General features: G+C 39.4%; 1 protein-coding gene across 1 annotated transcript; it reads right to left on the bottom strand.

Annotated features, from left to right (window-relative positions):
• Window positions 1-12006: 12006 nt before the first annotated feature.
• Window positions 12007-24828, bottom strand: C3H6orf58 (chromosome 3 C6orf58 homolog). The gene is made up of 6 exons (XM_054629450.2): window positions 24507-24828; window positions 20294-20380; window positions 16996-17180; window positions 15800-15933; window positions 14686-14924; window positions 12007-12357 (listed from the first exon to the last, which is right to left on the bottom strand). Exons 1-6 carry the CDS (start codon window positions 24826-24828, stop codon window positions 12230-12232), a joined length of 1095 nt encoding a protein of 364 aa, XP_054485425.2. The 3' UTR covers window positions 12007-12229.
• Between the last annotated feature and the right edge of the window lie 1777 nt (window positions 24829-26605).

Raw genomic sequence — 26605 nt, 5'->3', positions numbered from 1 at the left:
GCTGGGATCACTTGTGGATGCAAACAAGTGCAGGCAGAGTGATTTTTCAGACTGGCTGGTAACCTTCATTTCCCAAAACAAGAGAGGTTTTCCCCTGGGAACTTCCACTGTTGCTGCAAATGTCCTGTGAGTAAGGCAGAAAAGGCTCCTCTGAGCTGCCACCTGTGACCTCTTAGCCATGTCACCTTTGTTAAAGGAGAACCTATCATTGTCCTGGGGATAGAAGGCCCTTTTTCTGATTTGTGCCAATTTGCTCTGAAATTATAGTGCTCTGAATGCAGCCCTTTTCCTCTTTCTGGAAGTGGATGCCTTGTTGTGCATTTTTATGCTTTAATAACTTTCAGACATTATCTCTGCTTTCATTAAATCTGCAAGGTTCTGCTCTGGCAGTCTACAGTGACTTTAAGTGCCAGTGAAGAGGGCCTTTATTTCTAAAAATTTCTAGGTGTCATTTCCAGCTAAACACAGATGAGAATTTTTCTAGACATGAGTGAAACTGTGGTCACAGTTCTTTTCACTCATAGCTGAACCTTCTATGAATTTCACTTGGTTTGGCTGAATTGCTTCTTTTGTGAGGAGAAACCCTTGAAAACTCAGGAAAAACTTGAAATATTGTGTTTCAGATATTTAACATGAAGTATTTAATTTCAAAATGTACTTTGTATTTATTTGTAAATTATGTGCAACGTTCATACTGTGTTTAAGTTAAGCAACATAGTGAATATGAAGTAAGGTGGGTTTTTTTCTGCAATGCCCAAATCCCTCAGAAACATGACATCCAGGGCAGTGTGAGGCCATGTCTCCCCCTGCTTACACACACAGAGACTCCAAAGTTACAGAAAAAACTAAAAATGGAACTAAGTAGGATGCTCCACATAGCACATTTCTTCCTCAGTCCATGTGCTGTTGAGGTTCTATCATGTAAAGAAGTTGAGAAAGAGAGAATTAAGCTCTCTTCTGACTAAAATATCCCTTCTGACCATAGGCATTAAGGGGAAAGCATATTTTCAAGAAGCAACGCCAGCCTAGAGGATCAGTATCTGTTTATACCACTTACTGTTGTGGCATCAGGTCTTTGAAATCTTTATCTACCTGCCCTTTAAATTCCCTGTTATTGGAAGCAAGGTTTCACTTTATTGGTTGTCCTCTTTGAGGTTACTATCAAAACATGAAAGAAAAGGACCTTTGCTGCCTTGAGGGAGATCACCCTCTTTGGATAATCTTTGGTTTATGAAGCAATCCCAACAATTTTTTGTCCTTAATGGCTGACAGATGTACCCACTCTCTGAAATCATTGTGTAGCCAAGGAGCACGCAGCTCCTCCAGCCTGCTGGTCTCCCCCAGCCACCAGAAATCTGTGCTATGGCTTTTTTCTAGAACATTCCGTTTCTATCAGGATTCCACACTTGCACTTGTGAGCATTTTGGGAAATAAGGATTTGATGTGGGCATTTGCAATTAATCTTTAATACGGGCAAAAGTTTTAAAAATATGTAGCCAGACAAAATAATCAAATTGGTTGATTTAGGCTTATATACAGGATAATAATGCACCAAAATATGTTGTCTCTTTCTATTAAATGTGTCCAATACTTAATATCTGATCATGATAGTTGTTGAAGAATTCATCAGCTAACCATTTCCCACCTATGATGCCTCCTTTCCTCAGGACATTTATGCCATTTTTTAATATCTACTTTTAATTATTTGGTATATATGATTTATCAAAATTGTATATATGATTTATTCAAATTAAGTTTATTGATCTAAAATACTTTTAAATAGAATCGCTAGGAGGAAAAATAGTTTTGATGAAATACAGAAGTAAGCCTCAGCAGTTAAGTCTACATTAAAAAAAAAATCAGTATATATTATTTGCAATGTTCCACCAGTGTCCCTCTTGAAATCTTTCCATGATCAGGGCTGAAGCATGCCAGGGTGATACTAGAAAAGTGTTAGTCCTCATCCTAAGCAGGAGGGAGAAAGAACAGTGAGTTTCCTCAGGTCATTGCTATGTTAATTTTGATAGAATAAATGTGCCCAGAGGGTCAATGATGTTAACATGACCTCATCACTCCAGAACAACAAACAATTAAGCAAGAGACTTCACTACAGATGCCTGAGTTTGCTATAGCAACAACCATCATTAACATATTTTAACCTTTCATTAAATATTCAGGAGAAAGTAAAAAAAAACCACACCACCCTGAAGCATTTAAAATGTGTGGCTTTCTTTTCAGCATGACAAGTTTCTCTCCTTTAATGCCATGAGTTGTTTCTTCTTTTTTAATGAGGAAAGCTCCCAGCTTGACAGTCTTTTGGACAGTATTGCAAATATCAACAGTGGCTTTTCTAGTGTGAGAAAATGGGAAGAGAGAAGGTCCATTGCAACCATTGAATTGGAATAACTCTGGTGCTGCCGTAATGTCTCCTCCTATGTCCCTGACACCAAAAATGAGATGGAGGCATGCAGGAACAGGAACAGCAACAACCACAAAAAAATCAGCAGAAAAAACAGTAAAAGGCAGAGTGCTGATAGCTGCATGGCTGGAAAAGGACAGAAACAATGTGGTCCAGACACCTAGAGAGCTGAAAATAAGTATTGCTGTCAGGTTGTTTCAGGAGGTTGCTTTCTGGACTTGAACTGCACACAAGTGCCAGAAAAGGAATGGTCTCAGCTAACTAAGCTTCTGTGCTTATTAAATAGGACACAAAAAAATGAAAAGTAGAAAAGAGAGGGAAATGCAGTAAGGAATGAAAAAGCTACACAGCTGTGTTTTCCTGTTCTCATGAACTGAAGAGCTGAGGTGGTTTTGTTTGGAAAAGTAGGTTTCTTTATTTTCAATTGTACATTTTTTTTAAACCTAATTGTATGAAACATATAAGGGTGCAATTTTTTTCTTTATTTTTTACCTTGGTTGTGCCGAGATGCAGATTACCTCATATTTGAAATCTAAAGACAGTGCTACAAATGAAAATCACCCTTTCTGACCCCAGTGCATCTTGATTAATCCTTTTTTACTGTTTTTCTAGGACATTTCTTTGGAGCTGTCATGCCACTGACCCTCTGAGCGAACTGTTTCTTTCACAGAAAAGCCTCTGGGCTTTTCTATGGTTGAGGCAGATTTTGCAGGTTTTGTAGCCTTGGCTATACTGGAGTGAGGAACCCAAATCCATGACTGTAGTTGTGTGTTCTCAGCAGTTTTGAAAGTCCCCTTCCTAGGTAACTTACAATGCAGATTTGTGGGCATCATCTACCTCGCTAATTTTCATAGTTAGATAATTTTTCTGCTGCCTGCTGTTTTCACTTTTCTCTAATATGAGAAGTGAAGATTTTTTCAGGTTGCAATCAATGGTGATTACAGAGAGAAGAAAGAGTCAAACAGTATGTTGCTCTAAGAGCTGCAAATCTTAGCTTTGATTAAGGCAGGACTTCAAAGGACCTGTCTCAAAGCAGCTGAAGGTTCAGAGACCCTTAGGGCAGGGAAGACTACCATGATTATCTAGATGTTCGAGACATTTTTCTTCTCAAACAAGCCCTACCATTCCCCCACAGGGCATATTCAAACGTTTTTATAGTGGGCAGAGCTGGGAACACAGCCCACTGGTGAAATCTGGCACACTGGCATATTGCCATTAAATATTAATTAAATTATTAATTAACTTCCCTCCAGGCCTGCAGCTCTGTTGCATCAGTCACAGGGCACATCCTTTGGAAAGCCTCTCCCCAAGAGGAAGGTATCTCTTCTACTATGTCTGCCAGACCAGAATATGACACGGGGGACACCATGGTTGTAACCACACTGGAGATGATACACTAGGAAAACTTTTTGATGGAGTCACAGTTTATACTGACTAAATGAGCTCTTTTGCCCAGTGGAGGTTAAATATTTCCCTAAACTGCACAAACTATACCAGTAAAAGAAAAATTTACTGGTAAGAGTTTCACATACTTTAGCAAAGTTGCTGGCATTGCTGTGTTGGAGTCATATATTAGCTTTATTTTTGTTGTAGTCTTCAGATTGCTGTGTAATTGTACTGACAAACCATTTCATGGTACAGACAAGCCCTAACTCGCAGCCATTAATTTATCTCAAGAGCTCATTCACCTGTACTCCCTGTGCAATTTTTAAATCCAAATATAAAATTTCCTGTTTCACCCTGTCATTATGTTTTGTTTGTTTTCAGAGACATCTGAAGGAAAATAATTCTGAAATTAACTGGGAACAAGTAGGAAGCTGTGTCCTTGGCACATCAAGATTGACCACAACTGTAAGAAAAAGCTGCTCATGAAAGTGTCCTTCTTGACTCATGGAGAGCATACAAGGCTGTAATTTAGCTATAATAATCCCCTGCAAAACGAAACTGCTTACTTGTCCTAAATAAGAAGTCAAACCAGCTAATGTCTCATGACCCCTTGAAGAGACAAAGCTCTTCTGTACATATTTATTAGTGAATTCAGGGAACGATGCCAAGTCCAATCCTTCATTCTTATTGCACCTGAAATTCTGGTTATTTTCTGAACCTCTGTAGGGCATATGCAAAAGGAACATCCCTTACTGAAACAGCTGCATGGATACTTCCTTTGGGTTTTGGTTTTGGGTTTTGGTTTGTTTTTTTTTTTTGAGAAGGAAAGGGTAATAAAAGATTGTCTAAGGTGGACATTCATTTCTTTAGCCAGTCTGACATGCTTCAGGTTAAGGCTCAAAACTAGAAATGACCAGATTTTGCCACTTTTCACATGATGAACAAAGCACAGTTAGTACCATTGCACAATATGTAATCTGCCCTGGAAAGCAAAGCCACTCCTCTCACAAGGCCTGGGAATGCCTTAATTATGTAGCATTGCCATCTCCATAACCCCTTGTACTGCCAATATCCAGAATCACACTAAAGGCATTATATTCAGCAATTTGCTGAAAATGCAGCCATGAATGGTGGACAGAAGCTGGATCTGAAGAATCAGTGTCCATGCCATCCCTATCCACCTAGGATAGGCCCATAACCCTCTGGCAGTGACTTGACTCCCAGGGAAAACTATCAAGAACTGGAGTGTAAACACACAGTTGATGTGCCAGGGGTTTCCAGAGCCAGCAGCAGCTTGATCAGAGTGGCATATCCAGAAATCAGCAGGATGGAGAAAGGGAATGTGTTTAGAAAGCCTGGACATACCCTATTTCTAGTTCTGTTGAGGAGTTAAAAAGCAAAAACTCCAAAAATGCCTTAGTGTCCCTTAAAGCGAAAGTCTTTTCAAGCAGACAGTAAAGTGTCTTCAGACTTGTCTATTAAAATTCTACTGAATGATTAATTTTCACTAATGCAAATTAATTTAGGATTTCTTAATATTGTCTCACATTAATTTATTCAATATAAATGTTCATCCTCATTAAAATCAGTTACAATTTAAGTTTTAAGAATATTGCTTAGAGTACTTTGATTCCATGCATATGTAGCATACAAGGTTTTGCATATCACTGGTTAATACTGCTTGCAGGAGTGTACAAAAGTGGCTGTCACATCACTTGTGGGTATTTTAAGTACATATTTAGCATTTAAAAAAATCTATATGTATCTTTTGGCAGCTCAAAACCATCCCTTTTTTTTTGGTAGCCTGTTATTTGAATAATTATATTTTGTATTCTACTGACATTTTTGTCTTTTTTTTACTTTACTGATGAGTGTGATGTTGTCATCTGCTGGATTTCTGAAAGGTATGATATGTTACCACCATGATTTCCTTCAGTAAAGTACCAGGTTTCTCTAGAAGAAAGGAGGAGAGGAAAGTCAACAGCCTTCTGGGCTGTGGTGGCAGGATGTGCCAGCAGGTAGAGGGAGGTCATTCTTCCCTCTGCTCAGCACTGGTGAATCCATATCTGGACTACTGTGTCAGTTCTGGGCTGCCTTGTGCAAGAAAGATGCAGACATACTGTGAGTGAGTCCTGCAAAAGCCCATGAGGATGGCTGAGGACATGGAGAGTCTGACATACAAGGAGAGGCTGAGATAGCCTAGAAAAAGCAAGGTGTCCTCTAGTTGCTATAAGTGTTAGGATGGATGTGAACAAAATGGGATGCAGTGACTTTCCCAACAAACCTAAGATTCAGATATCCTACATCAGCATTTGGGACCCAGTGAAAAAACCCAAATGCTTACCAGCCCTTTCTGGAAATTCTCCCCTTCAAAATGCTTCCAAAGAAGCAATTTCTCTTCTTTGCACAGATCCTCTCACATAAGGAGCCTGGTTCTGTCACCCTTGTCATGGGATGCAATTTTGTCTTGTATATTCAGCCTCACAGAGTTGAATGAGTTTCATTCTTCTGAGCAAAGGTGGCAGTTTAATGAACTCTGTAAATATATAAATAGCAGAGATGTCTCCCACATCTTTTCCTCAGGCACATGAGCCAACACCATGTCCTCTGACAGAAATGGGAGCTTTCCTGGCTGTTCAGTTTATATGACACAGCAGGACAATGCCATTTGCATCCAGTTCTGGATGAAAGAGAGAACATGGTGCTCTCTTGTGCTGTGAAGAAGGGGCACCCAGTCTTGCTGGGGAAAGCAGATGGGAGGAAGGAGACACGAAGAAAGAGCCTAATAAAAGGTTTGTGTTCAATATTAAAGACTTAATAAGCATTGTGGTTCCCTTATGGCATACAGATGACCACAGTGATTTCATACTGTTTGCTAATACATGTTTGACAAAGCTATAATGTCATGGCAATCCTTGAGGGACATGGTTATCACTCCCAGACATTAATGCTCAAGAAGACTGCATTCAGGAAGGGAAAGCCATTTTTAGCTGAACACAGACCACAATTGCTATGCCTGAAGAGAATACAAGTGTATTTAAATAATAAGATATTTGCTTTGCAAAAGATTGGCATAAGCTTTTGCACAGACTTGTTAGCTTAAAGGCTTATCTCTTTTAATGCTAAGAAGTATTTCCAGTGAGTTCTCACTGAGGACCTGATCAGAAGCAGCTGTTTCCACAGCACTCCATGGGTGCATAAGCCCTTAGTGAGACAGAATTTTCTGTTTGGATGATCAACATGCACAATTTTTTATATATCCAGCCTTTGTGTCTGGAAAGATAAGAAGAATCTTCTCCCTGCATTCTTCTTTAAACTCCAAAACTCTTTTGTTTAAATGACACATGTCACAGGAACACTTATCTACCACAATGCTCCCAACAAGAAGCCACTGTTTATTCACTTAACGCACATGATATCTTTCCTCCCCCTTCTAAGACTGTCCAGGTGTTTTCCTTACATTTTTAGACTTTGATGCACCTTTACCATGTAAATTTTCAACTTCCTGACACCATGTTAAAACTGATAGTCTCTGAAGAGAATGTTCTCTTGCTTCTACTTCATGTATAAGTGGCAGGTTTTGCTGTTTGTTTGGGTTTTTTTTTGTTTTCCTCCTTTGTTTTCTTAATGTATCTGTGTGCTGGGAGTGTTCTTGTGCTTTGCAATAATAAATCTCTTTGATAAACTTATTCTGTATCTTTTCTTGGGTTTTTGTATTTTCTAAGATAACCTTTCACAACTCTTTTCCTCTGGAACTGATAAACCATATGGGCGTGATGTAAGTGCAGACTGCCAGCTGCTGGCAGGCCAAGTAGAAGGAGAGGTTACCCTGCCTTTACCTTGCCTTTGCTGCTCTTGCCCCAGTCCACTGCTGCCAGCTCTGTCCAGAGTGGGGGTACCAGGATGGATAGCTCAGTCTGACCCTTTTAATTTTATCATGTAACCTTAAATCCCTCCTGTTTGTTAACATTTGGGTGTATGTGGGAACATTTGCATGGTGTGTCAAGGGGCTGATTCCACCAGGATCTAAGAAATGCTGGTACATCCCTGTTCCTTATCCCCATGTCTCTGTGACACTGTCCCTGAGGCTCTAGATGCAGCAGTGCTGGCAACCAGAGGCTCAGGCCAGCCTCAGAAAGCAGTACCTCTTCCCAGGGCAGTTTTAGATGTTATGATTTTCCTTTATTGCAAATACATCACCCTTCTGTAATTCCTCTGGTTCTCATAGCGCAGAGGAAGGATCTGAGTGGGGCTCAGGATTGCCCCACGTGGGGCACTGCAGCTACTTTGTCAGCAAAAAGACTCTTTTCATTTTTTCCTCTTATTTCAGCTGCCTGCTCTCTTAGGTTCAGTGGTCACATCTGTTAGTATTTTGGGACCTAATGACACACAAAAGGAGAGGTAGAAAGAGCCTTTCATTCTGAAATGACTTTACTAGTCCAGAAGCCTGGTTTATACTGCCACTATCTGTTCACCATACCTGCTGCAGCCCTTTCCTGCAAACACACACACAAACAGTTCATGCAAATTTTCCCGCAGCTACTAACAGTTTGCAGAACTAAGTGAGAAACATTAAGGAATTTATTTTATTGCTCTTTCTGTCATGGAGAGTCTGATTAGGCATTAATCAGTTAAAAAACATTTTTACATTACCATATTTTTTTCTACTCATGTTTTAAATATGTATAAATGTCTTCTAACAAATGTTTACATTATTCTGCCTCCATTCCTCATCCTCTGAACCCCATTTTGAGGCACTGTAAATGCTTCCCAATTGAGCAGCCCTTTCCAGCTGGTGCAGTTAGGCAGGTCTGCAGCCCCAGGCTCCCCAACACCCTCCTAAGGATCCTTGACAGCCCTTGCCTGCAGCAGTTTGTGCCATGCACATAGTTCTCAGAACACCTCATGGCCATTGTGTCTCATTGTAAAAAAGAGAATTAAATCCATAATAAGCTTAGACTCAGGTCTACAAGGACATTCATATTTTTAAATTATATCAAAACCAGAGAGGAAATGCGCTCCTCCTGAGGTCACTGAGGTTAAGGTGACGGAAATGTTATAACAGGTCCCCATCATCTTGAATCTCACTGCTTTTGGTGGCAGGAACTGAAGGTCCACAGCCTCCAACACCCTGCTGAGAGGAGCAGATAAAATGCCTTGTTCAGAAAAAGTAACTGAACAATTTGGGTTTGAGAAATGCAGAGGGTTTTTAATGCTGTGCACAGCAGTTAGAATACTTACATTAGGTTAGTTTTGTTTCTATCTGTCAGAGTCCAAATCTACATCTTCTGCTTCCCTGCAAAACCTCCTATCTGCCACATTAGAGGCTGCCTTGGGCAAGAATGCCCTTCCCTCCACACTTGCCAGGTGTGATTTTTCCCACCAGAAAAAAAAGCACTTTATTATTCATTAGAGAGCGTAGGCTGGAAAGGAACGCCCAATTCTCCATAGATTAGGATCATAAGGAAGGGAAAACCTAGAAATCCAATTCCTACTTGAAAGAAAAAAGAGTTTTTTGGCATCTTTGCTGATGACTACCTTGGGTGTTTGCCCTGTGAGGTCCATGTCTTGACGCCTAAGAAAGCTAAAGTGCCTGCTGACACCTGTCTGCCGTTCTGCAAAGCCACAGATACCTTTCCCAGAGAAGCACAAGGTTGCCATTCCCCTTATGGAAGGACAGGTGGAGAGGTCAGCCCTTATGTATTTCTGTGATGTAAATTTAGGACAGTATTTGGTAAGGCACAGCAGCTGTGTGCCCAGTTGCAAATATATGGACAAGGACAAGAATCTCACTTCTGACCACTCCTCAGAAATGTGATCACTCCTGTAGCAAAGGCACTGAAAACTGCACAGTGCTCAGAAATAAGGAGCTGACCTGACTAATATGAGCTGTGGAGAGGGGACTGCACAGTATTCAGCACTATTGCCCAAGTTTTGAGGATGGACAGGTTCTTTTCTGGTGTGTTTGCATTTTCCCAAGTTCCTCCTTTATCATGTACCACATTTCATTTCTAAACTTCCCTCCTTCACACCCAAACGTTGCTTGTTCCAATCCCCTTAGGCTTGCCATTTGCAAGTGTGTACAGAAGTTTAACCCCCTGTCTTTCCAAAGCCAACTGTGGCTTTGCTTATTTTAAACACCACCTCTGTCAAATAGGAAAAAGCCCTACTTAATGCCAGTCATTCCTCATTAGAGAGACTACATGTGTAAAAGGCATGAGAAGAGAGCAGCAAACACCAGACTAATGCTGAGCAGGAAAAACCTTTACGCTTTGTGAGCCCTTCTCACTGGGCAAACCCCTGCTTAGGGAGTCGTCAGCTTTTGCTAGCTCTTATTTGCAAGCAGGCTCCTTCACTGCTCTCCCATTCCTCTCCAAATCCACCCTACCACACCTCCACAGCTTTCTCTTGATGCTTTTCTCTCTAGAGAAAAGTTTCTGATTTAAGTTTTTTCTGATTTAAGTTTAGTTTCTGATTTAAGTTTTCCTGTGAGTATGCAGCTATTCTATTTCAAGATAACTGGCTCTACTCTACTTGTAAGAAACCCCCATCCCATATTTTGCCTAAACTTTTATACATTCCTCAGCTTCCACAGAGCAATCACTGGCCAATTTCTAAAGTCTTCATCCGACTGGTTGTCTTGTTGGATTAGGACAAAGTGTATGAAATACAGGAATGCTTGATGCTGTATTAAGAAAAATTACTCTTTTTCAAAATTTGGGACTATTTCCTAATGTTTCATAAATTCAGGTAAGGACTAAATTGCTTTTTAAAAATGTGTTTTATAAAGACTCCCTCAAGTGCAGCAGTGTGCAGTTTAAAAGTTTGTATTAATGACTCTTTTTGTTTTCTCAAAGCGTACCTTAAGTTCAATCTAAGTTAACTACAGAAAAGGTCAAAAATTTTTTTCTAACTTTTCTGGAGCACAACTAACTTAATATTTAGCAGCTGGCAGCTGTGGTGATTACTTTTGGATTATATCTAAAGTCTGCTGGAATCTAATTACTGTGATCTATGAACCAGGTAATTAAGGTAAAAACTCCCACATTTTCTTATACCTCATTAATGTATTTCCTTTGAAAATTGTTAGCTAATGATGGTACATTAAGAGTTTATCCATTACATGACAATGAATAATTAACACCTTTGTCCTGGGACATTAGAGGACAGAATGGTGTTTAACTGCTATATGTGACGATAATTATTTCTTAATTTACAGTGCAAATATCATGCAACTTTGGGGAGAAAGGACAAATCAAACCAGGAAAATGGAATGGCAAGAATTTATTTCTTTTCATAGAATTGCAGAAGGATTTGGATTGGAAGGGACCTGAAAGGTCATCTAGTTCCAAGCCAACTGCTGTGGGCAAAGACAACTTTCATTCATTTCCCAAGAAACCTCAAGCCCTGTCTGCATGCAGGACCCCTGACTCACCTCCCCACAACCTCTGTTTTCAAGTTATAACCGATTCCAAATGTGTGTTATCACCCCGAAGACTGGGATCAACTCTTGGGTCTGAGTGTTCCAGGCATTGGGAGTGCAAACATTGCAAATACAGCTCTTCCTCAGTAACCAAATCCAACATATGACACACTACAACAAGTGGATCAGACATGGGGGAATGGAAAAGCAACCTGTGGTTCTACAGGGCACACAATCACATAAATTCATATATAGATCAAAGTTTTCTTGAAGAAAGTGAAATGAATCAAGTACAAGAAATCTCTGCTGTCACATAAAAGCTGGTACAGAATAAATTAATTTGCTTCAGGACTGCTCTGGTCTGGCTCTGCTCTACCACGTGAGGCATGTACTTGTTGCAAAACAGCATAGCAAGGGAATCTATCTGTACTCAAGTACCTAATCTGAAAAGCCTGAAAGCTTCCAGTTTGATTGCAGCTGCTCTGCAAAATAGCAGCTTTGGTGGGAAACAATCAAGGCATTTGACTTATCAGCCTTGAGATTTGACAGTCAAGTCTTTTGGATCAGAACTTCAAAAAAAAGTTTCTTCTGATAATCTGTTAGACGATCAAGTAATTACATATCTAGTGGAATCCCTGCCTACAGGGAAAAAAAAAACAGTCTGAAACCAAATATATTTTGCCTGATTTTAATTTTGTCTCCAAATATGATACATTATTTATAAGGCCACAAAAAGTAGTAAAGTAAGATTTTTCTGTGAGGTTTTTTTTTTTTTTATTTATAAGGAATTGAGTTATCAAATGAAATAGGAAACTTAAGGTTAAAAATATCGATTCTATATGAGAGAAAGACATGCATGGCTACTCAGGAAATCCTGCTGTAAGAAATTACCAAGGCCAGACTACCAGACACATGTCCACTAATAGATTAAATCAATCCACCTTGGAAGCGCTCTTTCTCAAGGAACTGGGAACTTTCAAATCATCTCCTTCCCAATAATTCTAAATTCCTATTAGGTCAAGTAGCTCGAGCTTCTGGCCGGAAGGCAAGCTTTCAATCAGTTCTCGGCCTATTCTTCTTCCTGCTTCGGTGGACATAGCCTTTTGCCAGATCTTCAGCACCAATCCTCCTTGGAAAGAAACACAACATGACATTGGCAAATTAGCATGGAGCGCATGCAGCTCGCAGCGTACCAGGGACCAAGTGCGCGTCTGGCAACAAGCACTCCACACTCTGCTGGGGACAGAGAATTGTAGACAAAGCTGGAGCTTGCCGAGGGGGTGATAATTGCCTACAAATGTGCAGGGAGACGCAGAGCACTCATTCAGCTCAGGATCCTTTGTATTGACAGACAACGGGGCTTGCTCCCGTGTCACCAGTGTTGCAGATCGAAATGATTGAAGATTTATGGGAGGGTCTTTGTCTGCTCTGGCACGTAGCTCCATGGTTTATGGAGCAGTGGCCTGGGAGTTATAGTCAGACCTGTCTCCATTTTCTCTCTAAAACTGTGTTCACTTTCTGCCAGCTAAGAAATCAAGCTAAAGAAGGAAATGATCCAAATACTTAAGTCCAGGTGATAAGCAGTGGCTCTCTAGGACGTGTGGCTTGACCAACCCAGCCTAGCATCAGCACCGGTTTGCAGGATAGTCACTGCCTACTCCTCACCCCAGTGAGTGCTCACCTTTGGAGTGGATAGAGGGGAAATATGAGGGTAAAAATGTCTACTGTAAGAAGAATTTATTCTCCTCCTATCTGCTTTTGGGTAAAAAGTTGATCTGACAGTCTATGGGTAGAAAAGCTTTAGAAGCAGCACAACTCTCATTACAGTTCCTGCTGGACTAGCGGGGGCAACTGAACAAAAATAAGGAGTAATCAAACTCTGAATCAAGAAATCAAGTCTCACTCTGGTTTGGACAGGGTCCCGTTCTAGGAGGAAGTAAGGCCCTCTATCTGCTGTTGAAGTTTGCAGTACCAGTAGAGAACCCTGTCTCTCACAAGATGTATTTAAAAGCATCTACAAAAACAGTCTGTTTTGTCACCTGTGCTTTGTAGCACTAAGGTAGGGTCTTTCAGGTCCCTGTTGAAGCTGTGGATTTCGATGCAGTCAAATTCATTTTAAAGCTCCTTTTTCTGATCTGCAAATCAGTTACCAGGCTGAATTAGGTGGCAACTGAATTCAAATCTCATCCCTTAGAGCAAAGTCAGGGAAATCTTTCCCCTGAAAAGCAAGGGATTTCAGCTATGGGATTCATTATGGCTGCACCTGCATGAAGCTTATCTCTCTATCTCCTTCCACTTACGATGTTCAGCATCCATACATCCTTCCCTCTCTCCCTGCAGGGCTTTCCTCACCTGGTGTGCTACCCTGGTGCTCTCGACCCTCCTTCCTGTCCTTCTGGTCATGCTTTTCCTTGCTGTGCTCCTTTCCTTTCCTGGAGGTATGTCAAGAAACCCTGAACTGTGTCATAGGCTGCCAAGCAAGCAATAGATCTGTTCAGACCCTTATTCAGATTCCTAAAATAATGCTGCATGAAAAATGTGAGGGAAGCACTCTGTGATGGGAAGATGCTCTTTTGTAGCACTGAATAGCTTTATTTCACATCTTTTTCAGCTTTAAATCCAACTGGAGAGAGAATTTTCAGTGAAATGTATGGATAGAAGAGGATCACAAGTGCCATAGCTAGGCATGCCAATTTTTCTGTGTATTTTTACATTCTATTTTAATTTAAAGATTCAAAATAACTTTGCTTCATAAAGGTCAAACAAAAATAGCCAGCCCAGAAGGATCTATGAAAGAACTGAATCCTCTGGAGAGTGTAATTCTATGTTGCACCACTGGATGGTGATGTACGACTTATTTTGGTGAATATGATAAAGTCAGCATTGACTAGGGATAGTTTTGCTGGGACAGATCTCTGATAAATCAAAGACCAAGAGAGAACCAAAAACTGAAACCAGAACACTTGTGGACACAAAAACTGTTGCTTATGATAATTTACTTTTCGTTTGTTTGTTCTTATTCAACTGGTATAATAATTTCATTTACAGTTATAATTGTTTCAGATTCAACTGGTGAAAAACAAAAAACATCTCTGTTTTTAAAGTTCCTGTGAAAACTGGGAAAAGAGAGTAAGATTATCTGCTCCCATAATGTTTTGGGGTTTTTTCTCACTGAAATCCCTCATATTGTCAGTGTTATCCCACCAGCATTTGCTGTCTGGTGCATTGTTTGCTTATGGTTGTATTTTAATTGTTTTACTGTTAGTCTCTAAGATGTATACTACTATAAAGTAGTATACATCTTATAGACACTAACAATAAAACAATTACTCCTTAGTCTCTAAGATTTATACTACTTTATATCAAACATTCACTGTATTCATATGGAGAAAGGTATGTAGAGAGAACAAGATATTAATATCTATGGACAACAGACATCTGTAGGTCAAGGTCATACCTGTTATTTTATTTACTTTGTGAAGAGCTCTCAGTGACACCAGAACCTTATTTTGCCCTGGACTGAAGTCACTAATGGATGGGAGAACATCCCCTTCAACAAGCATCCTCTGGGGCAGGAAAGCCTGGAAGTTGTTTGTGGTCAGTAAGTCTGTACTGAAGTGTGTGGCAGCAATGAAATCTACAGCATTAGCCCAGTCTTCACCAAAATTTGCTTCTGGATCAGAGAGATATTTTAAGCTGAAAGAGAAGAAAATAAAAAATGTGGCAGATAACTGAATTCTCCTGTAGAACACACTAGTTGATCATTTATCCCAAAGGTTTTTGTTCAGTATAAAATCTTGAGTGGCCTCAGCGCCACTGTGACTTGAAGCCTCCTTAAGTACTTTATACCCAATTTCTCTTGGCAACCCTGCCTCTTCCCAGATTAAACACAGCTCCTGAACCAGGCCCTGGCTCCCAGAGGGGAACCAGCATCTCATTTTAAGCCCAGAGCCTGACTGGTCATCACAGTTTGGGCAGCCATCTCTCACTGGTCATCCCACACTCTGAGAGAGGGGAAGGAAGAGCAGAGCCTATGGAGTAGATGCCTAAGGTATGAGTGTGGCATTTCCATGGTCTTCTGTTGTGGGGAGGAAAGATGAATCTGACTCCATATTCTTAGAAGGCTAATTTATTATTTTATGATATGATATGATATTATAGAATGCTATACTAAACTATACTAAAAAATAGAGAAAGGATACAGACAGAAGGCTAAAAGATAATAATGAAAAACTCGTGACCCTTCCAGAGTCCCGACACAGCTGGACCATGATTGGTCATTAAGTCAAAAAGTTCACATGAAACCAATCAAACAATGATCAGTTGATAAACAATCTCCAAACCACATTCCAAAGCAGCAAAACACAGGAGAAGCGAATCAGATAATTATCGTTTTCATTTTTCTCTGAGGCTTCTCAGCTTCCCAGGAGAAGAAATCCTGGCAAAGGGATTTTTCAGAAAATATGACAGTGTCAGTACAAGGGCTCATGCAGACTTTGTTAGGATACCATCCTTCCAAAGAGGCCTGGAGGTGGAAAGATGCTCCATGGACACTGCTCTATTGCCCTTACCTGTCATGGAATTTGGGGAGTGCGTAAGCAATGGAGGAGGTGTGTGCCTTCCACATGAGGCCAAGGGCATCGTCCAGTTTGAAGGAGGAGAGGCTGGCAGAGCTGACAGCTTTGCGTTCTGTAGATAGCAGATACTGCAGCAACAGGGAGAAAAAGGGGCATAAAATGAGAGGGGAGGTTTAAACCCTTTTTTTTTTTTATATGAGCACATACCTCGCAAAATAATAAGTTAAAGGAAATTGCATTTGTATAGTTAGTGATAGCTGCTGTTTTTCGACTTCAGCATTGCAAGGGTTTTATTCTTTTATTCACATAATTTCAGTATTTGGTTACAAAAATTCAGTGAACTTTTGTATCTGAGTGCCATGGAATATTCAGTACTAAAATAGGGGACTCCTTATTATCTTTAAAAATTTATCAATATTCTTTTAACCACAACTTTCTGGAGATTTTCAGAAAAAGAAGAAAATTATCCTTGTTATCATTATAGTTATATGAGGAGTAGATATTTTACAATAACTTCTGAAACATGGTGTATGGAAAAAATGTTCTTATGAAGACAGATCCAGTCTTAATCTTAAACAACTTCTTTCACTCGCAAGGGGGACTTACAGTTTAACATTCCTGCTCATTATCAGTTGACTACCAATAAAAAATATTGACTGCAGTAGTCTAGCTATAAAAAATAGCTATTAAATCTATGAAGTAAGAAATATTGTTATTTTTGGGATTAGACAACAGCAGAGTGAGAAGGAAAGAGAATAGGTGTACTTCTGAATGATGTTTCAGCATTTTTAAGTTTTAGATGTTTAAAGAAATAAACAAACCTTATAAAACCAACCAAAGGCCACTTTTTAAGAGCAGTGTTCCATCTCACAGGCTCATTTTGTATTGCTAAGATAAGCAGTATTGGAAGAATACAAATATAATTGAATACAAAACAGTGTCTTGGAACAGAGGCCAAAATACAGAACTGTCTCAAAAGAAGAGAAAAATTCTATAACTTTTAAAAATCCTGTCCTACTTATTTCTGACTCACTGTATGTTATGCTTTCCATTTTTCCTGCTTCATTTTTACATGAAGCTGCTATTGAAAACAAACTAAGCTCTCTGAATCTTAAAAATGACAGTAATAATAGTTTTTAAAACTAATATTTTGGTATAATTTCTAAAAACATTTTAAAAAGATTATTTACTTCAAAAAAGGCTTTCCAGTCATCCATGAGCTTGGGCATGCGAGACCAGCAGTCTTTAACGCTGTAACAGAAGTCATCTTTTTGCTCCCCTGGTGGCAATATTTCTATCTCATATGGCAGCTGCCCAAAGAGGCCAGCCTCCACTGCCCCCAGAAAGGGTATAATAGACAGATAGTAATTCATACCTGTAACAACAATTAAAAGACAGCAGGTGTTAATCACAAGCGAATGAAAAATTCTCACATAAGAAAATGAGCTCTCTCCCACACCAAATGCAACTGTTCGAAATACCACAAATACAACTGTGTTCAGCAGTGGAATATATGTACTGAAATGTAATAAACATGACTCTTGTATTGATTTAGATATGATTTGTAGTGTTCATTTATGCATTGTCCTTTAAGAGCATTTTATGAGCTTCCACTGTGTTTTATTTTACAGGAAAGGAAAAAAGCTAATGGAAAAAAGTTAGACCTTGTAGGTTGTAATGGACAGGGCAAGAAAAGTCTCTCAAATACTAATTGCAAACTAGGTATAGAAAGACTAAGGGGAATTCCACAAGTGTTGTTGCTATTAAAAAACCCTCTTCTATGTACCCTAGACCTATGAGAAAGGGAAATGTGATATTTTACTGGAAAATAATAATTTTGCTTCTAAAAAATATTTCACTCACTGAAAATTGCGTGATATTACCTCAGTTTATCTGTTCAGATCTATTTTATGATGATGACTTTCTTTGGTCTGCTCCATAAGTTGGAGGAGTCAGACACAGAATGTAGGAAACTCAGGCTCAGTTCTCACTGGTGCCAAATCTTGTCCCATGAGAGTGCCCACAGGGCTATTTGCTATTCCTCTCTTGAGAGGAGAATCTGAAGTTCTCCTCTTAATTGTGTCCCCTTTGTAGAAATGAAGTTCAATAGTTTTGAGTGAAGAAAACCCTGGGGATCTGTTGTTCTCCCTCTTGGGTGGGCGCCTCTGAGCTGTTATGCCAAGAAGTCATTTGCCCATGCATGGTCTCAGGGACACGGACTGCACTGATGTTTTGTATGAAATCCCAGCAGTGAGGACCAAAATCATCAAAACCTGAACAGCTACCATGTATCCATGTCCTACTAATGGGAAGCCATCGCTCCACCTTATGGCTGAAAATCACAAAACAAAATTCACAAAGAAGGAGTGTGTGTGTTGGCTGCAGTTCAGCAGGGACCGGGTCTGCACACCTTAGGAGCAGGGATACTGAGGGAACTCGGTGTATTGCTCTAAGCATGAGATGTTAATGAAGGACGGAGCAGCATGGAGGTGCTGTGGTCATGGTCTGTCAAAATTGACACAGATATGAAACAAAGGACGGAGCAACAGAGCGATGTTGTGGTTATGCTCCACTGAAAACATGCAGCTAGCAGGAACTAAGCCCAAGGAATGAACACGACAGTAACCAGAAGCTGGCCTTTGCTTCATTAGCTCAAAAACACATCTTGCTTTTCTCTACATATACTAATGACTCAAGCACCACATCAACATGAAATGTCACCAACTGTAACTTAACCTTTTCTCTTCCCTCAAAGGAAGCAATATAAATCTAGCTAAAGTGGGGAGGGAGGTCAGAAAAGACTCCATCATAATCTGGGATCAGTCAACAAGCTGAACTTGTCTTCTTCCCCCAAAGGGATGCCTATTGGGTAAGAACCTCATTCTGTGCAAGCTAAATTATTATCTCTAGCCAGCTTTAATTGGTGATTAGAATTGGTCAATATATTGCTTCAAATGCATTTTTGCAATCAGTTACTGTCAACAGCAATCTCTGAACCTTAACCTGTCACAGTGTTCGATTATCAGTGTATTTGTTAATAAAGTGTGTTATTCAGTACACCGTTTAGTGTGAGTCCTTGAAGGGCACTAAGGGAGGAGTGGCCAGAAGCAGATAACGTACTTGACAAAACTGGAAATATCTAACACCTGTTTTCATGAGAAGGATTTGAAAACTTGATCCCACATCACAAGGTGCTTATATTCTTTTAAGTGTTCTTGCCTATATTATATATTTGCACCTGCTTGGGTGACTTAGAGGGCATAAAACAATGCAGGACAGGACTATACTGAATATTATTCTAGGCAAAGAGACTGATGTTCTTAAGCAGTTAGTATCCCATACACCCAAGGTATATTAAATGTGAGTTTCTGGTTTAAACTCATTCCTGGTTTCATGTGACTACTTGTGCCAGAGAGGGCTGCTCTGAAGGTCAGCTGAAAGCTTTCATATCCTCAGAACACTGAGATGTTTCCATGCAGTCTCAAAGACTCTGCATGCTCTTGCTTCAATAGGGTAAATCAAAGCTGAGTTTATACATTTTCTGGAGGCAACAAAATGGATATCAAGCAAACATGCAATATTTAGAAGTAAATGAAGAGCAGGAATTCAAACACTGACAAAGTAAAAGTGGTAGATTCTATTCCAGGAAGGTCCCCTGCTTACAAAAGGCTGTGCAGCGACTCTTTTTACTTGACACTGTGTGGGACACCATCCCACAGAGCACTAGTGCTATCCAAACACAGAGAGGGAAAACCAAAACTGAAGTGAATACCACAGTCATTTTTACCCTAGATTTACATTTTAAATTTTATCTATGCTTATGTCTTTGTTCACTTGAAGATATATACATTTAACTGCCGATTCACAGCCAGAAGCTTAATCCAAATGGCCCCTGAAGGAAAAACATTCCTGTGACAGGGAAGGGAGAGATCTGCTTGCTCAAATCTACTGCCAGGTCTGGGGAAAAGAGGAACTTACAACAGGGCATCAAGGAAGCTGAGGGAGCAAGGGACAGAAGTGATGGAGGGAAAATATTCTAAGGGAAAAAGAACCAAGGATGGTATAAGAACCACAAAGATTCCTGCTTGATATTTTCTCACAAAGTTTTAGTTTGAAGTGCAAGCATCTGAACTGAAGAAATCTGCTCTGGACTAATTGTAAACTGCAAATATCTACAAATATTTACAAATATGTATACCTGTCAGGGTGTTTCCCTCATATTTTCACATGAATATTTGCAGTATAAATATTTTTAAGGCTGCAAACTTGTTGGGGTTTTTTTCTCCTTCCTCAAGTAAGTATTCAAAATCAATTAACTTTCATTTACCCACTCACACTTAGGTGTCTTGCTGCAAGTTTGTGATGGAGAATTACATAGCACTGAAATTATAATGCAATAGAGAAGTCTAAGGGGAAGAAATATTTTCAGATGTCCTTCAAGGACACTAATTTATTTTGGAGAAGAACAGTGTGACAGCATATACTTACAGGACCACCAGCTTCTTACAGATTGGCACAGGAGCTCTCCATTTTCATAGCCACAGGAAGTCACACCAGAAGGATCTGCTAACCTGCCTAAATGAATCAAATGAAATAATTCGACAAATACTTCCCAAAATTTCACACAAGAAATCCCACTGAGATGAAAAAAAGATTAAGGAATAAAGCATGCAGATTTTTGGTTAGAGAAGCAAAACAATCACTGTTACTTTGCTTCATAAACTAATGTCCTAGAGTAGTTGAGTTTCTCATTGCATAGTAATTTGATTGTGTTTTACATTGTGAGCTATCCCTCACTGTAAATGTATTCTGTGAATTTATTGAACTGTTTGAAATCAGGACATCGCAGTATTTTTAGTGAGATTTAAATATACATTCACATGCAGACATGAGCACATGCATGGCTGAAGCATCATTTCTAATAGATGTAGGGCTGCTAGTTCAGGAGAGCTGCTCAACAAGCAAAATAGCACAAACTAAATGTACCAGTAATTGCCTCACCTAATTGGGTTGTGTGATACAGAATCACTTCCAGCTTAATCATGCAGACAAACGTAGCCTTACTGTGAAGCTAAGCATGCAAACGTTGCTGTAACTAATTAGCAAAGTTTGCAAGCATCTGTGCTGTACAAAACATGCAAGACATTTCGTAATTATTCATGAGAGAATATTTTACTTTGAGCACGTGGCATGAAGAAATAGCTTAAGTCCTAAAAGAATACCATACATGTACATTAAGTGTTGTCATGCAGTGTCAGGAAGTCTGCTTTAAGTGCATGGCATGCAATTACCACAGCCTTGTGCAATGACTTGAGCTATTCCAGAAGCTCCCAAACTGCCCTGCAGACCACTTGCTCTCTGACAAGTCAGCTGAATAATGGCAGCGTCATTTCTGCCACATTAGAACTAAACCACATTACCAAACCAAATTTTCTGATATTTACACTCAAGAAGAAGAGATGATCATGAACAATGTGCATACAAATTATCCTAATTATTCTCCCTAGCTGACTGGGCAGAAGACTGCTTTTGCTTTGGGGCATGCTAGTTACTCAAACCTGTATCTTTCAGTAGCCAAGCACTGAGAACACAAACTTGCAGTAATGAGGGTTGCAGTTCAACCCATTTTTTAAAATGAAGATTATAATTTTTAATATCTACAGAAAGATTCAATTTTTCAAGATTTTACTTCAACAGACTGTCAAAAACAGGCAGCAATAGATCACTGGTGTGCAAAGAGGATGAATAGGAAGGATAAAGGCTAAGAAGAAAAAGACAAAATGTTGCAAAAGAATTGTACATGAGGCTAACCAAATATTGTTAGCCTTGGTGTTTCAGGAAAATGAAGATTTCCCAGGCAGTATCAGTGATAATTATAAGATAGAAATTGGAACTGGAAGCATTAACTGCACTTACAGGTGTCCACACCATTTTTGTGGTCTCTGCTTCCTCCTATTCCCTGTGCTTAACACAATTGTTATTTCAGTATCCAGGTCTACCCAAGCTAATCTGTATTGACAGTACCTCTCAGCTGTGTTATCGATAACTATGTGAAACCTCATCAGCAAGATTTCTCCACCTTTTTTTTTGTTGTTGTCTTTTGTTGTTGTTGTTGTTGTTTTGTGGGGGTTTTGTTGTAGTTGTTTTTGTGGAAATGTTGTTACTGAAAGTGCTAAACGTAGTTATTCTCATCTTGCTGATGAGGAACTCCTAGCACATCCTCCACTTAGCCCTATACTTCTTTTAGCAGCAGTTATCGCTAAATTCTCCCTCAGGTGTTCCTTTACCAGATTTGCAGTTCCCTTGTTCTGTAAAAGGGAGTAAATGCATTTATGCATTTCTTTTTGAAAAAAACCCCAACATTTGTATGACAAAAGAAGATATCAAATTAGCCTGAAACAATTTACCTTTGATTCACATAACCTGTGCTTTATCCCTTTGTCTATCTGGTTCCATGTCATTAAATATTCTTTCCTCTATACTTATTCTAATGTCTTGTTTACTACTGATATAAGACAAATAAATACTGTTCTTATCTCCTTTTTTCTTCTTCAGTACAGGCACAATCTTTCCTGCACTTCAGACATACAATACCATGTGAATAATTCTTAAAGTTCTTGATCCTGGATTTGGACTTCTGTATATGAAGGGAGTATAGAGTCTATCCTGTTTCCTCAGTTTCTCTAGATAGGACCTTCAGTTTAGCTTTACCTCCCAAGTGACAATTTCTGCTTCCACAATCTCACTCCTAATAGCCATGCTGTCTCAAGATCCTTTTCTCTGCTGTAAATTTAGGCAAAATACTGATTTAATTTTATGTCCCTGAGTGGATTATCACAACTCTTCGTGCCACTCTTATTAAGTAATAGCTTCATTTGTTCTTCATGGTTTATACAGAACTGTATCCATAAAAATATTCTCTCAGTAACATAGCTTTCAGGACAAGACAGAACTGTTAATTCAACAAATTTTGTAATATTTTCAAAGTTCTGTTGTCTTGCACCATGAACTCAAATCCTGCTTTTGTTTGCCCAAGCTTATTATGTTGATATACAAATGCTTCAGTCATTTATCACTAATCTATCACACTGCCTATCTGGATTAGGTTTAGCCCTTGCTAACCTCATTACTGTATGCACCAGAATTATGTTATTCTTTCTCCCTTCCATTTATCTTTCAAATGCTCACTTTTTTTTTACTGTAAAACTACTTCCAACTATGTGATATTTCTCCTTTTAGTATTTTTTAAATCTTCTGGTCATGTAAATTAAAAAATTTATCTAAGTGTCAGTCCTATGACTCTTTAAGCAGGTGACAGGACATTACCTGTCTATGCAACCAGGGGCAAATGTTCCCTGACAAACTATGTCCCTTGTCTCTACTTGGAAGTTGTCACTACAACAAGGCACATCCTCACTTTGTGGATGAGGCCATACTCCATAACTCCTCCTTTCCAGCAGGTCACCACTCAACTGTAGCTGCTGCATCTTTGCCTCTGCCACACATTGGGTCAATTCTCCTGCTGTACCAGCCATCCCTTTCATCTGCTCTTCTTTTTGTATACATAAAGAAGGGAAAGAGGAAAAAGTTTGCCTAAACTCCAACCAAACTTGAGCTGTTTTCCAGCTAGTTTCCTGCTTGTATTTTGTGTACTATCTTGTTTCCCTCATTTTGACTTAGGAGTACATTTTCCATGAGGTGTGACTAAATGCTGGCAGCCTTCCTTCACCACCAGGTGCAGGATCTCTGTCTTCTCTCAAACCTTCAGTGTCACCCAAACCACCACCACATGTAACAATGGGTTACATCCAATAAAGAAAACAACAGGCAGTCAGATGCATTTGTTTACCCCTGATAAGATATTGTGGCCTTAGCTTTAAGGAACCTTTCACATGTGTTTCTGTGTCTGCTCCCCTGGCAGGGACAACAAGCAAACCAGAATGAGTGCCCCTAGACAACAACCAGCTTTTAGGGGATAAACCCTTAGAATCTGGACATAATTTAAAACAAAACAAAATAAAATAACCAAAAAAACCCCACAATCAAGCAAACAAAAAGAACCCCAACAAACAGAAAAAACTTCAATTTTTGTAAAAAACATTTAGAAATAAATGTTTTTTACAAAAATTAATGTAAAAATTAATTACATTAATTTTAACATTTAGAATTAATTAATTCTAAAGGTTAAAAACATTTAGAAATAAATATTTAGAAAATAAAGAGGCTACTTCTAAACAGATCATGAAGAATAAATGGAAACAGGTTCTCAGAGGGAGATGTGTCTTAGAACTAAAACTCAAATGACCTCTAGAAGCTTGTGACATTAACAAAAATAAAAGTCTATTAGTTAACAATTTAAGAACATCATTGTAGAATGCATGCCCTGAAATCTGTCTACATAAACTGAAGCAACTGGGAATGCCTTTCCAAATATTTTAGTTAGCTGAAATATTGTGGGCAATATTTCAGCTGAAATATACCACAAATCTGGATTCTGACCTCTTCCTATAAGGAATTTTAATAGCTATTTCTCAGCAAGGTAAGGGTGTTCACTCAGCATTTCTTTTTCAACTTGGCATCTCTGTCAAAGTTTATGCTGAGGCCATACTGTGCTTGTGAGGCAGAAACTTTGGAAAGGAAGCCTCTAAGCAGGTCTGGTAAACACTTTGCTAAGCCAGCATCTTAAGGAAATAATTCATACCTGTACGATATTGCCACCCATGCTGCAATGGTAATCCCCAGAGAATATTGCCACTGTTTTGGGGTCCAAAGGCATCAAAATATTTGGCTGAAGCACTTAGCAAGCTCTTGTACACTCCCAGTCGATCTTGATAGTTCCAAGCACTGATAACAATTTTGTTGTCCTTTACTGGGAAATCTAGCAGGTTTCCAGGGGCCAGGTCCCACAGAGGGGGATAGAGATCTTCTCCAGTGACATCATTTTCACTCTGTGCCCTGGCAGGCAGAGGACTCAGGATGACAGTCACTACCAGAAGAGCACGTATGCCAAAGTGGGACCACATTGTGAAGGCTTGTGACCCAGGTGATTTTGGCTGCAGGGCTTTTATTGCCAAAGGTGAGGGCTGGACAAAAAGGCTGACTCAGACACACAAGCCTTTGTCTCCCTTCCCTTTCCCAGCCATGACCCTGACGTGGAGTTGCCAGACTAGCAGCTGTGAGCAATGCTCTGTCCTCTCTGTGGGATACTGGGAGCACCACCAGATGTTTAAGAGGAACCAATCTAATCCATTTGGATTGGAAACATTTGGGAAATGTCCAAATCCGTGCTGTCCATGATATATGTACACACTTCCAAATGGTTGAGGAGCTACAATACTGATTGTACAGTTGCACTATAAAATTTTCTGTGTCCATGTTTCTTACTAGCTGTCAGCTTCCCTTTCCCAGCCCAGTTCCTTTGGGTAAAGAAGGGACAGAAGTGGCAGAGATCTCACCTCAACACATGCACAGGCTGTGTGTGAGGTATTCTGAGAAGGACTCCAGGAACTGACAAAAGAGCAGCAGTGACATGCTGCTGGTGCTGCTGTTGTCAGCTTTGTCTTTTAGCCTTGGGACAACTGCCTGCAGCCTTCAGGTCATAAGAGTGTTGGAAATAGCCAGATGAGCCTGTCTTCAGGCCACATAGCACCTGGAGAGCTGTACTTTTAGTACTGGTTTGTCTTGTGTAGAAACGGTCATCATTATATAAAGTTTTAAGGTCTCCTATTATACCTCCCTGATCCAGTAGACTCCAAAGGGAACACAAAGGCCATGCCTCCAGTGATAAAAGTGGTGTTTAAGTTATACTCCAACAAAAGTGAAACTGTCCAGCTGCCTTCATCTCACCTATTGTCAGGAATTCTAGGACTTTATCATCCTCAGCTGCTTTTTCTCAGATAAGCAATGGTTGCAAAAGAACACTCAGCAAACAGACACGTGGTTTGTTATCTCTGTAGTCTTTTATTTGCATGAGAAAAATTGCAAGTGCTGCTTTTCTTTGAAGTAATTCTGTGAGTTTCGGTCGGGCTTTGTGTGCCTAAAAAACCTTCAACCCGTGGGTGGGAGCAAGTCAAAACTGGCTGCAAACATCTGATAGTAAATTCAAAAGAAATGTATCTCTTCAATTCAAAATTTTCCATTTACTCTATTTAGTAAGAAGACTTTCTGGTAAATAGCAGAATTTTTCAATGATCACTTATAATTTTTTTGTCTGCTTGTCCTTGGGTGACTGAGAGAGAGACCCAAATGATTTTGAAATACAGTGTTCAACAGAGATTAACACAGATCTGATCATGCTGCCTTGAAGAAGTTTAAAAAAAATCAAGTTGTTCTTTCATTAATTTCTATGGATGGCATTTCTCTAATCCAAATGTGGGCATTTTAACACTAACCTAGCTGTGTAGATTCCCTTGATAACAAAACAGAGAATCAGGCATATCCAGAATGTAACCCATTTAAAGCACACTACTGAGAGATGTATTGTAGAGGGACTGACTGACTGACTGTAGAGGGAGTAGAAATTACAAGTTTACCTTTAGACATAGAGAACATATTTTTAGATTAAATAAAATCAATATTCTTTTTACTACTTTTCTGAAATAATTTCTGATCTATATTCTGAAATAATAATTTTGGAAATGTTTCGAAAGGAACTTCTTTTTATTTTCTTGAAATAAGGCATTCTATTACATAATCCTGAGGACAAATACCAAAAACGGTGCTGATTTAATATATATACATATGTGTATATATATTAGTCTCTAATTGAGGCAATGGGCAGTAAGGCTCACATGAAAAGGA

This window comes from Agelaius phoeniceus, chromosome 3 (genome assembly GCF_051311805.1).
Source record: "Agelaius phoeniceus isolate bAgePho1 chromosome 3, bAgePho1.hap1, whole genome shotgun sequence".
NCBI classification, from domain to species: Eukaryota; Metazoa; Chordata; class Aves; order Passeriformes; family Icteridae; genus Agelaius; species Agelaius phoeniceus.
This window is presented reverse-complemented; position numbering and strand designations above follow the sequence as displayed.

What these genes read in the sequence shown, in the direction of transcription:
- C3H6orf58 (XM_054629450.2), bottom strand. Translation starts at nt 24,828, where the DNA reads ATGTGGTCCCACTTTGGCATACGTGCTCTTCTGGTAGTGACTGTCATC. An exon ending in TGGGTGGCAATATCGTACAG is followed by an intron (nt 20,381 to 24,506) that starts GTATGAATTATT and finishes TGATTCATTTAG; the next exon opens with GCAGGTTAGCAGATCCTTCT. An exon ending in CAAAGTAAATAAAATAACAG is followed by an intron (nt 12,358 to 14,685) that starts GTATGACCTTGA and finishes TTTCTTTCCAAG; the next exon opens with GAGGATTGGTGCTGAAGATC.